Source organism: Salvelinus namaycush, chromosome 6, assembly GCF_016432855.1.
Source record: "Salvelinus namaycush isolate Seneca chromosome 6, SaNama_1.0, whole genome shotgun sequence".
Lineage (NCBI taxonomy): Eukaryota > Metazoa > Chordata > Actinopteri > Salmoniformes > Salmonidae > Salvelinus > Salvelinus namaycush.
The window spans coordinates 22,710,260-22,724,659 of record NC_052312.1 but is presented as its reverse complement, the minus strand read 5'-3'; the positions used below and the strand labels follow the sequence as shown (position 1 = coordinate 22,724,659).

At 40.6% G+C, this 14,400-nt stretch overlaps 1 protein-coding gene across 1 annotated transcript; it reads right to left on the bottom strand.

Annotated features, from left to right (window-relative positions):
• Positions 1-4,612: 4,612 nt before the first annotated feature.
• LOC120049288 (lysophosphatidic acid receptor 6-like) lies at positions 4,613-14,166 on the bottom strand. Its single transcript, XM_038995538.1, has 6 exons — positions 14,061-14,166; positions 6,019-6,174; positions 5,715-5,913; positions 5,018-5,344; positions 4,806-4,903; positions 4,613-4,686 (listed from the first exon to the last, which is right to left on the bottom strand). The coding sequence occupies exons 1-6, from the start codon at positions 14,164-14,166 to the stop codon at positions 4,613-4,615; spliced, it is 960 nt and encodes a 319-aa protein (XP_038851466.1).
• Positions 14,167-14,400: the final 234 nt, after the last annotated feature.

Here is a 14,400-nt window from a genome sequence, read left to right as displayed (position 1 = left end):
TGTGTGTGTGTGTGTGTGTGTGTGTGTGTGTACGTATTTAACTATTATAAACAACAACAAAAATTGGACAAACTGGGGTCATTTTGTTGGACGCCACAAGGTCAAATTCTCTCTAGAGGGTTTAGAGTGAAGTTTAGAATTAGTGTAAGGGTTAAAATTAGGTATAGGGTTAGGGTTAGGAGCTAGGGTTAGGCTTAAGGTTAGGTTTTTTGGTTAGGATTAGGGTTAAGGGTAGGGTTGGGGTAAGAGTACAGTTTATTTGTGCTAACGCTAGTTAGAAACTTCTTTCAAACTGCACGCAGAGACAAATGGTATCGACAAATTCATCTGACTCTGAGGGGTTTATCCTTTTAACCACTCTCCTGTATTCTCACACCCACACACTCTCACACAGACCTAGGACCAGTTTGTCATCAACATACTGGAGAGGCCTGCAGGCAGACCAGAACACATACCGATAACCTTAGTTATAATAGGAAAATAGCCTATAATGTAATGTAAGTAAACACGCACGCACGCACGCACGCACACACAGACACACACACACAACCCACTCAATACACTAAAACATAGCCAAAATAATCAAACAAGGTGTATCTCAGGGGTGTTGGGTATGGCAGGACCAAAAATGTTAAGTATGCAAAAAAAAAGTTGACTAAAGTGATTCCAATCGCGATTAAAATGCAATGTGGAGCACTGTTTGGAGAGCAGCTGCCAGCCTGCAGCCTTTTCTCTCACTTTTAGAAAGCACTTGGGCATTGTCATGGTGAAACAGGAAATGGCCTTCCCCAAACTGTTGCCACAAAGTTAGAAGCATAGAGTCATCTAAAATGTAATTGTATGATGTAGCTTAAAATATTTCCCTTCACTGGAACTAAGGGGCCATGAAAAACAGCATTTATGCCAGATTCTGTGTACCACTCTTTCAGATGTTGTATATTATATTTATTTTCAGATTTATGGTGGAACCATGAAAAACAGCCCCAGACCCTTATTCCTCCTCCAACTTTACAGTTGGCACTATGGGCAAGTAGCGTTCTCTTGGCATCCGCCAAACCTAGATTAGTCTGTGGACTGCCAGATGATGAAGCATGATTCATCACTCCAGAGAACGCGTTTCAACTGCTCCAGAGTCTAATGGCGGAGAGTTTTACACAACTCCAACCGACGCTTGGCATTGCGCATGGTGATCTTCGGCTTGTGTGTGGCTGTTTGGCCATGGAAACCAGTTCTTGCGCTGACGTTGCTTCCATAGGCAGTTTGGAACTCGGTAGTGAGTGTTGCAACCCGAGGACAGACTATTTCTACGAGCTAAACGCTTCAGCACTCGGCGGCCCCATTCTGTGAGCTTGTGTGGCCTACCACTTTGCGGCTGAGCCGTTGTTGCCCCTAGACGTTTCCACTTCACAATAACGACACTTACAGTTGACTGGGGCAGCTCTAGCAGGGCAGGATTGTTCAAACTGACTTGTTGGAAAGGGGACATCCTATGACAGTGCCATGTTGAAAGTCACTGAGCTCTTCAGTATGGGCCATTCTACTGCCAATGTTTGTCTATGGATACTGCATGGCGGTGTGCTGAATTAGCTAAATCCACTAATTTGAAGGAGTGTCCACATACTTTTGGCAATGGAGGGTATCTTGTTTCTTTAAAAAAATAACCATTGAAACAGCCTGATTTTTGGGGTGCATGACGCCCCTGGATACAATGCTTCAATATTCTCAGAATGTTTCCCTTCCCTGGCGAGTAATGTAGACAGACAAATGAAATAATTAGCCAGGCACACACATTATGAGAAACATCTCTGAATGCAGCGCAATCAGATAAAATTTGACTACCCGAAATACATAGGTTTGACAAGGTGAAGTGTAGATTAAAAAGGCGCATGTAGATTTTCCTTTTGTTGGCAAAAACTGGATGAATCAACGTTGTTTCCACGTCATTATTATTCTTTTTTATCTATGTGATGACGTTGAATCAACATGGAAAATTGATCGGATTTGAAATAAGTCATCAATGTAAGGGAATATAGTATTTTTTATTTTTTACCTAAATCCAATGATATGGTGACATTTTTCATTGAATTCATATTAGTTGACCACTTAACCATATGTAAATCAATATTAGATACTTGATTAATAAATTATTGTCTATTTCACCAATATTTTCTTCTGTTTTTGCAAAAAAAAGTTGTGTGTAGTTCCAGTAGTTAGCTACACCGCTACGTGGCAAAAACATCATTAACTACTGAAAACACTACCAAGATTTAAGTTGAGCTCAATTACCACCAAGCTACAGCAAAATGTAGTTAAATTACTAGTTGAACTACATGTAATTCACTACTCCACAACACTGGTACTGATGTTTTGTTCTCATAAATGCAATGGTGCTGGGAGGCAACAATGGCACCTGAGAGGAAGATGTGAGTTGGGGACCTGCAAAGCTTCCTTATGTAGCAGTAAAATAATTCAGGCTACTCAAACTCATTCAAACTTCAGCTACTGTAGATACATTGCTGCATTGCCTTTGCATATGGTCAGTGTTAAGATTTCTTCAGGCAGGGAATGTGAAAAAGAAACACTTCAAAACTTGATCCAGATTTACAAAACAAACATTCTAAATACATTTCATGACGTTACGATATTTTGCCAATTCAAAATAACCGGTTATAAAAGAGCTTACTCATTGTATCATCGTTCAAGATCATCAACATATATTATACAACGGGTGGGTCTAATCCTGATTGCTGATTGGTTAAAACCGCATTCCAGCCAGTGTCTATTCCACATGTTACCACTGGCTAAGTCTATGGCGTTAAAATGCCTATTTACTCTGTTCCATCTGACTGTGTAATCCAATGTCTAATCAGCCCAGCCAGGCACTTTATAAACTTGATCTCCACTATAAAAAGCATCTAGACATTATCTCATATTTCTTTTAGACTAACATTTCATTTTCAACAGTGGAGATTTGTATAAACCTTGCTGTCTTTCTCTCAGACATTTGCAACATTGTTTTAATATTTAATTTCGATCTCCAGCTGTCCCATAGCAGTGAACGTGTCGGGAGTCGGGACGAGACAGACAGACAGACAGGCAGGCAGCGTTTCTCAGCCAGTCGAAATCATGAATCAGCTGGCATCGTTTGTATGGATATATACAAAGAAATGTCAATTGAAAAAAGGTAAAACGCAATGAAGTGCAGCTAGTTTCCAGTTTTTCCAGCCTCAGTTTGAGGTGATTGTGTTAGCTGTGTTGTTGGCTGGCTCCTCTGAACAACAGTGTCCTGACGAGTGAGCACATTTTCTATGCCGGGCGAAATCGCGCCTCATTAGCTCATTGTTATGGATGTATCCAAATAAATGTCACTAGAAAACAGCTTGAACAAATGAAAATGCAGCTACTTTGCTGTTATTCTGGCTGCACTTTTTGACGTGACTGTAAGTTAGCCGTAGTTGGCTAGTTAGCAAGCAGGGTATACGACTGTTGCCAGCCAGTATGGCAATGGAACATTTAGAACGAACAACTGGGTCGTGTCCATAGATACAGAACAAAAAGACTAAACGACTGGGTCGCGTCTCTGGCAACCGAACCGATAGAACGAACGATCACCCGGCTTGGGTAACAACCCTAGATTTGTGTCGGGACTATATCTTGTGGAAGGATGAAATAGTATGAATAAATGAATCCAAATAACTTTTTTAATGAAAATATGTAAATCATTCTTTGAATATATTGGTAACCCGTTGTATAAAAGTGATAATGCCCTCGAAGCCGGTGTTTGGAGGATATATTGGCACTGTTTGTTCAGTGGCTACATCTCACGCCATCTCTACCAGTTAATTTGTCACTGTTCGTGTTGCACATTCGCAACATACGAAGAAAAAAAAATTCAGGGTAGATCAACTCCAGCTATCCAGTCCATGGATGCCATAAACTGGTTCTCCATATTACCTTGGGTCTACTTTTCATCTAACTGACTAAACTCCACTTCATGGTGAAGGAAGTTTCCAACCACCGACCGTTTTCTTGTTGAGATTCAATTTGGGCTGAGTTGCCATCTTAGAGCAACAGCAATGAGCAAAGAGTCGGTGGTTGTATTTGATTAATGTTTCTTGAAAAAGCATGGATTTCAGGAAACAAAGAAAGGCACGCAACTACAGAGTACAAACATAGACACAAGGTAAGCGTTTCATAATTAAAAAATGTTTAAGCATTGACCTTGGGCGAATCGGTGTAGTTGGAGCTGAATTACACAAAGCCTGGCCTCAGTCTACCCCACTCCATTGGTTTATTTCATCAGAAACTTCCTTTACCAAGGAGTGGAGTTTAGTTAGCTACTCTTCATCAACCAATCAATGTCAGTAAAAGGCTGAAAAGTCAACAAAACATGGTCTCCCAAGCAAAGACCCTGCAGGACTCAGTAGATCCCTACACCATTTGAGCCACGGACACCTGGGACTGCATCATTTAGCCTCAAACGTCGATAACCGATGCAGTTCTGTAGACGAGGCTTCATTGGATAAAAGTACAATGAGAATATGCCTGTGGATCCTTTTATAAATTCATAATTGTTATAAAGACTCCACATTTGAACTATATTTAAAGTCTTTTAGGTATTGACAGGTCCTCTGGATCCCCTCATGTTGATCCCCTCAGAGCTGTGACTGTTTACAGGGAACATCCATAATGCCCAAATGTTAGACTCCGTCCCCCTAATGTTCAAGAAACTGTTACGCCCTTGATGGAATGTCTTTAAAGTATCGACTGGTCCTCTGGATCCCCTGTTGTTCCCCTAAGAGCTGTTCTGACAGAATCCTTATCCATCTTCCTCCTGAACGTCTCTGTTGTGAAGTAGTAGGCTAGTGGGTCCAACATGGCATTCAGACAGGCCACCATTAGGCTGTAATAATAATAATAATATTTTTAATAACAAAATAATAAGTAATATTAATTCAAATATAACAGACAAGAAATTTACAAAATAAATAGATACAGTAAACCTAAAGCTACCTACCTATAGTGGTATGCTGCCAGAAGGGGGCATGTTATCGCCTCCCTATGGACATAGAGGAGGGCCAGAGTCCCATGGTAGGGCAAGAAACAGGTGAGGAATATCACCAGGCTGATGGTGATCATCCTCTGAATCTTCCCAGAGTCGATGTAGTCTGTTTGGGCTATGGAGCTCCTTGTGATGGCCTGGATCAATGCCCAGGAACAGACTAACATCACCAATAAGGGGATGCCGAAGCCGACGGTTAAAGTCGAGGCGACCGCCATGGGCTGCATGGCGTAGACTGGGAGGTTCCCGAAACAATTGACCTGGATGTCCTTGGACACCTCTCTAAAGAGAGAGGGAGAGAGAGGGTACAGAGAGAGAGAGAAAGAGAGGGAAAGAGAGGGAGAGAAAGAGAAAGAAAAAGAGAGAAAGAAAGAGAGAGAGAAAGAAAGAGAGAGAAAGAGAAGAGAGAATATCAAAGGCTATAGAAATTAAAACACGTTTAGGACTGACATGATGTTATAGGGCCATGAGTTCTCTCTGACCAGGGCCTGTATTCATAAAGTGTTTCAGAGCAGGAGTGCTGAACTAGGATCAGGTCCCCCCATGTCCATGTAGTCGTGTTAATTGTGATCTAAAAAGCTAAACAGATCTTACATCAGCACTCATGTTAAGCTGACCAGGAATAACTCTTGGCCCTAGTTGTATCCTATACCTGCGTTTGGAGATGTAGATGGGGAGGCTGGCGCCTGCGGTGAGCAGCCACACCCCAAGGCAGACCAGCGGGGCTTTCTTACGCCCCTCCTGGACCCAGGACAACATGGGTAGGCACACAGCCATGCAGCGGTCGAAACACATGCAGGTGAGGAGGAATATGCTGCCATACATGTTGACCAGAAGAACCAGGCCCATCCCTGAAATGAATGAATGAATGAAGAAGAAGAAAAATAAGAATTGACTTGACTAAATTTACATGTTATAGACCCCAACCCTGGTAAAAACACCGAGCCAGCCATTACCTTCACACAAGACCTGAGGTAACCCGGACAAGCCCAGATGGTAGTAGATCCTCAGGGGCAGAGTTAGGACCAGGAGGAGGTCTGCGATGGCCAGGTTTGTCATGTAAACCATGGTGTGGGACCACAACTTGGTATAACAGAAGAAGACTACCAGTGCTGTAAGGTGGAACATTGAAAATTAAAAAAAGCTTAAATTGCAACTCAAGTGAGTGCTGCGGTTGTATTTTTACAGGCTTTGGTCTTTCCATTCAGCATATGGGGTGCACCGATTGGTGTCACCTTGCTAGTCACTATGTGTTACACCTGTGCTGGCTTGTCCATTTTGTTAGTCAGAAAGTGCTGTGCTGGCCCAGGTGCTATTTAAGAGTGGCTGGCCCAGTGCTCCATTTGGTCTGGATAGATGCGAAGAGTTAACGCCTTTAGTTGGCTCTCCCTATTATTATTCTATACAAACAATCCTTTGAAGAAAACTGTTGATAGGGGACAGAATAGGGTCGGACCATCAAATAATTGGCATATACATTACTTTTACAGAATTTCCACGTGGGAGAGGATATTGGAAATTTTATCAAAGCCTATTGGATGCTAACTTGTTTTTAACCAGGACAGAAGAATTTATAACTGACGTTTTCCGACATAACATAGGTACCTCAGATTCCCTTATTATATGGGACACTTTTAAATGTGCCTTTCGAGGCCATGCAATTCATTATCAGTTGTACAGGAAGACTCATGTGAAGGCCAAATTACAGAGGAGAAACTTCTTGATGCAATTAAAGCCTTTAAGTCAGGGAAAACTCCAGGGCTGGATGACATACCAGTTGACGTATGCCAAACCTTTTACGATGTACGCAGAGGACCGTTATTAGCACGTTTTAACCACTCCTATAAAAATGGTAGATTATCAGATACTCAACCAGGTCTGATTTCATTACTAGTGAAAAAGGACCAAGTGGTAAATATAAAGATCCAGTCCATTTAAAAAAATGGAGGGCCCTTACAACACTGTGATACAATTGTGGCAAAATGCATGGCGGATAGAATTAAAAAGGTATTGTCGGATATTGTTCATCCTAATCAGACATATTTTTTACATAGCTAATATAAGACAAGTACTGGAAACAATAGAGCACTATGAAAAATCTGGGAAACCAGGCCTGGTATTCACATAGCTGACTTTGAAAAGGCTTTTGATAATGTTGACTCAAATGTATTTATAAATGCCTGGAATATTTCCATTTTGGAGAATCTCTTAAACAATGGGTTACATTTTTATTTTAGATTTTTTTAATTGAACCTTTATTTAAGTAGGCAAGTCAGTTAAGAACAAATTCTTATTTACAATGACGGCCTACACCGGCCAAACCCAGACGATTCTGGGCCAATTGTGCGCCGCCCTATGGGACTCCCAATCACGGCCGGTTGTGATACAACCTGTATAGTAACCCTTGGTGTGAAATATTAAATAATGGCTACTTCTCAGAAAGTATTAACCCTTTCATGCGTGAGTTCCAAATATCTCTAACGGTCGCCCCAGCGTGAGTTTTTTTATGCACGTGATATTAGAAAGTTCTCCCCATTCCAGAATGTGTTTGTTATGTAACAGTACATTTCATCCGCGCTGCCCTCAAACAAAAGCACGCAGCCTGTTTTTATTTGTCAATTTTAAATTATTTTCTAACAAGTTTTTTATTTTCTAATAACAGTTTGAAATGAGGTGTGTTCCGCCTCATTCATTCCCATAAAAGTAGTCATTTTTACTTTTGCGGACCAATTAATTTTTTTGACATTTCTGACCCGGACAAAATTCCCCAAACACTTCTCAATTGTTTGTGCAGGACATTTACTCATCTGCCGTCCTGCATACACGTGTTCATATTATTCCACCTGTCGCCTGCATCGAAATCAACGTTGTTTTCGTTACCAATAATACCTTTGGAAATGTGTGCGTTTCTATCAAAGTGCCTTATTACGTTATAATAGTTTCTGCATGTCGTGTTATGTCGTTTCTACTGTAGCATCATGTTTTTGTGTATATTCCTTATAACCGCGGACACGCGATGTAACGTTACTCATTTCATAACATTTATGGTGTTATACTCAATGCTTAGGTAGCTAGCTACATTCTCCTATTAGCTCTGGAAAACAATGCTAATTGCGTCAGGGAAGTATTAGCATGTGTTGTATTTTGAAGCTACCCTGGCCTTATGACTCCCAAGTGGCACAGCGTCTCAGTGCTAGAGGCGTCACTCCAGACACCCATCTTCAAATCAAGACTGCGTTTCTATCAAAGTAAGTGCCTAATTACGTTATTGTGTCGTGTTATACCGTTTCTACTATAGCTTACTGTGTGAATGGAGCATAATATATTTGTATATATTCCTTATAACCGCGGACACGCGAGGTAACGTTACTCATGTTACTCACCTTTTATGGTGTTATATTCAATCGTGCTTATGTAGCTAGTTACATTATTCTATTAGTTCTGTAAAACAATGCTAAATGCGTCAGAAGTATTGGCATGTTGTATTTTGACGCTACCCTGGAAAAATTTGAAAATATCTTATACCACTTGGTCGTTTTCTGAGTGCATTCCACAAAGCTGTTTATCATCCACTGCCCCCATTTTGAGGTAATAGTCAAGCACGCAGTCTGGTTTCATGTTTCTCTGTCTGGTTTGTTTCTCTCTCCCGTCAGGTGGTCCACCTTCCCTGTGGCCGACATGGTTGCTGTATGGACAGTGGAGAGGACATGGACGTCTCGTTTGTCATGCCACTTTACTGCCAGCTGTTAACATTTCTTATTTTGTATAACGGGTCATTTAGGATGGTAGTAGCGTTGATGAAATGCAGTCATAGCAGCAGAACTAGAAAGCAGTCTTTACTGTCACCAGGAATGTATACATTTCACTAATTGTGGTTGTCCCCCACTCCTGGCTCTCTCTTATCCTGTAGCTCCAAGGCATAGCGATTGGTCTCTACTATGTCTCCCACCAGCTCCTCTGTCAGAAACAACTTGAAGCACTCTGCCTCAGTTGGAAATGGCAAGGGGCGTTGCACTCCAGACTGGGATTCATCAAAGCAAACACCAGGGCCAGGGGGGGTGAAACAGCAGGGCCAGGAGGGGTGAAACAGCAGGGCCAGGAGGGGTGAAATGACTGGTGGCCTTCCAGCTACCACAGAACTCCTGTACTTCATCCACTGTTGGTATGCCTCCATCACCACCAGCATCTTCAAAGGGAACTGGGACTTTGTCAGTGGACAAGGGAAATTCAGATTCAGGGTTCTCAATGGCTACAAGGTTGGGGGGCAGCTCCTCACTGTCACTGTCAGAATCTGATTCCTGACTTTCATACTCAGACTCATTGTCAGAATTTTAAAAAATCTCCAGAATTTCCACATTTGTTTGTTGTCTCCTTTTGAAAGACATTGCTAATGCTTCAGCTCATCTCACTAGCTACATACATAAACAACAACACTGAATGGTTTAGAGTGAGAGGGTACGTGGTTGACTGCCGGCACGCGCCACTTGTATCAATAAATCACTATCAGAAAATGTTTTGTGTGGCAATTAGTTGTGTATTTACGGTTTTATTCACATGTTTTCAAATCTAGGTGACAAATCATGCATTCCGATTCTTGCACAGATTGTAATGGGCACATATTATGTGTGTAAAATACTTTTTTGAAGGTTGTACTGATTATGATGAGCTAAGCTAATTCCAGCTGTGTAGTCATGTTTGTTGACATTCAATGCATTCTGGGTTCACATAATCGTCTGTTTAACCAAAGATGTTATAACAAAATGAGGTGAGTAAGAGTTCACTCGTTTTTTGAGGACTTCCGGAAATGAATGGTGGGATGTGAACGACGGTAGACGACACACCCCTTCAACATGCATACTATAAACAGACCAAACTCATCTCGTCTTCTCTTATTATCTTCGGTTTCTGTGAGGAAAAAGATGCATGGCTGCGCGCTGAAACTAATCGTCGGATTACTTTCGATTTCTAAAAAGTGCTTTACCTAATTATTTCGATCAATGGTGTGCTCACCCGTGATGTGATTAATTATACATAGTAATTGCTATTAGCTAATTCATATTGTAGTTTATGTCAGCCGAGAGTTAGAAAATATGACTGCTTGTGTTGGGTCAATCTTTCCTCAGCGCTAGGACAAATGTAGCCTACATTTTTCCGGTTAGGATGATTGTGTTATGCTATATATTCTTCTGTGAATATCTGAACATTGAATCCAAAAATAAACTGCTCACATTCTGGACATAACTTTGTAAGGACTGTGTTTGTGTAAATAGTTTCTGAAAAAAGTGTGGCCAGCTCAAACGCTGATTGTTGCGTCATTCGAAACTGGCCATTCTAAACGAGCGTTCTAAATGAGTGTTCTAATCACACGGGTGTGATCGTACGCTTCAGGGACCACTGTAGAACGATCACACCCGTGTGATGGTACGTGTGAAAGGGTTAAACTGTCAAGAGGAGAAAAACAAGGTTGTCCACTATCAGCATATTTATTTATTATGGCCAACAAAATGTTAGCTATTAAAATCAGATCTAACAATAATATCAAGGGGCTAGAAATCCATAGTTTAAAAACAAAGGTGTCATTGTACGTTTTCTTTTAAATCCACAATTTGGATCCCTCCACAGCCTCATAGAGGATCTAAATACTTTTTCTAACCTCTCTGGATTACAACCAAATGATGATAAGTGTAATAATATATTGCATATTGGATCACAAAAAAAATCTAACTGTAGTTTACCAATAAAATGGTCTGACGGTGATGTGGACATACTCGTTATTCAAATCCCGAACGAAATAAATTATCTCACTAACAATACCTTTTAATAGAAAGTTAGCAAAAATAGATAAGATCTTGTTACCATGGAACAGAAAATAACTGTATTTGTGGAAAAATCACCCTGATTAACACTTTAGTCATATCCCAGTGTACCTATTTACTTATGGCCTTGCCTACGCCTAGCAACTTGTTTTTGAAATGATATGTGCAAAAAATATTTCATTTGATGTAGAATGGCAACCCAGACAAAATGAAACAGGCTAATTATATAATGAATATGAATTCGGGAGGGCAGAAATGATTAAATATTAAAGCATTAGACCTCTCACTAAAGGCTGCAGTCATACAAAGTAATACATAAATCCGAACTAGTTCTCTAGTAGATTAGTAATTGCCTTTTTCCATTTATAATATTTCACTATTTGAAAATGAAATCATCTCCAAAATATTTGTATTTTTAAAACAAGCCATAGAAAGTTGATTGTAATTTCAGTTTAATCGACCAGAAAAGACAGAACAAATAATACAACAAATATTATGGTTAAATATACTAATTGATTAAAAAAAACATACTTTTTTGTAAAAAAATATTAAAAAGGGTTTAAACTTTGTCAGTTATATCATAAAGAGGACTGGTGAAGTCATGTCACACATGCAGCTAACAAAAATATATGGAAATGTCTCCTCTACCCAAAATTACAACCAACTAATTGCAGCATAACCGCAAAAATGGAAGAGGCAAGTGGTAGGGGAAAAAGTAAGGAACTTGTCTGTTGGCCCTGCATTAAAAACCAAAATTGGTTAAATAAAAGTGTCTTAAATAAAAAAAGTATACCAGTGTCATTTTAGGACAAAAAATTGACAGCTGTGCCATACAGATTGCAAACAGATGGTAAGAGATTTTCGATGTACTGATTCCATGGCACATGGTTTATGTGCTGATACACAAAAAGATTCCGGATTCAAAACTTAGAATTTTCCAATTTAAATGATCATATAAAATTCTTGCAACCAATAGAATGTTATATATATGGGGGATACAATCATGCCAGCTCTGTAGATTTTGCTGCGAAGAGACAATCATCAGATAATTTGTTTTGGTACTGTCCATATGTGCTTGTTTTTGGTCGAAGGTTCAGGAAGGGCTGAAGAATTGCAACATTTACCTGGAGCTAACTCTGCAAATAGCACTGCTGGGTGATTTTAAAAGTCATAGTCAATCGATCAATTATAATATAATACGTTGAGCAAAATGTTTATCTTTAATTTACAATCTGTAGAAACTATGAAACTATGAGAATAAAAAGGTTCTGAACTTTTGTGAAACAGCGCAGTTAAAAATATATGGCAAATAGAAATCAAAACGAGATGGTCTTCAAATATAGATGGGAGGGGTTGAGGGTAGCTGAAGCTGAAAAAAAAGATACTGTAACTATTGTAAAATACATTAGTTACAGTATTCAGACCCTTTGACTTTTTCCACATTTTGTTACATTAGAGCCGTATTCTAAAATAGATCAAATAAAATACAAATCCTCAGAAATCTACACACAATACCCCATAATGACAAAGCGAAAACATGTTTTTGGAAATTTTTGCAAATGTATTAAAAATAAAAACAGAAACTGATTTCAGGTGCTTCCTGTTTCCATTGGTCATCCTTGAGATGTTACTGCAACTTGATTGGAGTCCATCAGTGATAAACTAATTTGCTTTTTACATGATTTGGAAAGGCACACACCTGTCTATGTAAGGTCCCACAGTTGACAGTGCATGTCAGAGCAAAAACCAAGCCATGAGGTTGAAGGAATTGTCCGTAGAGCTCTGAGACATGATTGTGTCGAGGCACAGATCTAGGGAAGGTTACCAAAACATTTCTGCAGCATTGAAGGTCCCCAAGAACACAGTGGCCACCATCATTCTAAAATGGAAGAAGTTTGGAAACAACAAGACTCTTCCTAGAGCTAGCCGTCCTGCCAAACTGGGTTTGGGCAGGGAGGTGACCAAGAACCCGATGGTCACTCTGACAGAGCTCTAGAGTTCCTCTGTGGAGATGGGAGAACCTTCCAGAAGGACAACCATCTCTGCAGCACTCCACCAATCATGCCTTTATGGTAGAGTGACCAGACGGAAGCCACTCCTCAGTAAAAGGCACATGACAACCCGCTTTGGAGTTTGCCAAAAGGCACCTAAAAACTCCCAGACCATGAGAAACAAGATTCTATGGTCTGATTATCTCTTTGGCCTGAATGCCAAGCGTCACGTCTGGAGGAAACCTGGCACCATCCCTACGGTGAAGCATGGTGGTGGCAGCATCGTGCTGTGGGGATGTTTTTCAGCAGCAAATAGGTGCCTTTTGGCAAAGCAGGGACTGGGAGACTAGTCAGGATCGAGGCAGATTGACTGAGCAAAGTACAGAAAGATCCTTAATGAAAACCTGCTCCAGAGTGCTCAGGACCCCAGACTGGGGCGAAGATTCACCTTCCAACAGGACCATGACCCTAAGCACACAGCCAAGACAAAACAGGAGTAGCTTCGAGACAAGTCTCTGAATGTCCTTGAGTGGCCCAGCCAGAGCCCGGACTTGAACCCAATCAAACATCTCTGGAGAGACCTGAAAATAGCTGTGCAGCAACACTTCCCATTCAACCTGACAGAGCTTGAGAGGATCTGCAGAGAAGAATGGGAGAAACTCCCCAAATACAGGTGTGCCAAGCTTGTAGCGTCATACCCAAGAAGACTTGAGGCTGTAATCGCTGCCAAAGGTGCTTCACCAAAGTACTGAGTAAAGGGTCTAAATACTTATGTAAATGTCATATTTCATTTATAGATTTTTAATACATTTGCAAACATTATTTTAAAAAACTGTTTTTGCTTTGTCATTATGGAGTATTGTGTGTAGATTGATGAATTTTTTTTTTAATAAGGCTGTAAAGTAACAAAATATCAAAAGTCAAGGGGTCTAAATATTTTTACAATGCACTGTATCAAGTGTCTCAGAGGAGGAGGGCTGATTTAGGATCAGGTTTGCATTTCAGATCACAATGAATAAGAATACATGGATGGGGAGGGCCTGATCCTACAGTAGATCCATTCTGAGACGCCTGATACACATGACCCGAGGAGAGGAGGCTTCATTTTTGATGTGATAGATTGTTGGCTCCAAGCACCCTTTTATTTCTTGATGCAAGAGGGTAAGAGTTGAGTATGTTCTCTCCTTGTACCTGTGAGATTGAGGAAGAGGCCGACGGTGAAGACAACGGCGTAGACCCCCACGAAAATAAGGTTAATCTGCGGCTCGGTGCAGTTATGGGTTGTGTTGATGGTCATGGTTACCTCGTCTTTGGTGGTGCTTTTCTGCAGAGAGGGAGAGCGCGAGAGAGAGAGAGCGTGGGAGATAGCGAGAGAGAGCGAGAATGTCAGTTACATGTGGACATAACTCGTTTCCTGCTACTTATATGTGAAATATGTTGTGTCAGGAGGACAGGAAAGAGATGCGAGACAGATAGAAAGAGAGAGAGATAGAAAGAGAGCAAGATCAAACTGCTTCCTTTGAAATACCTC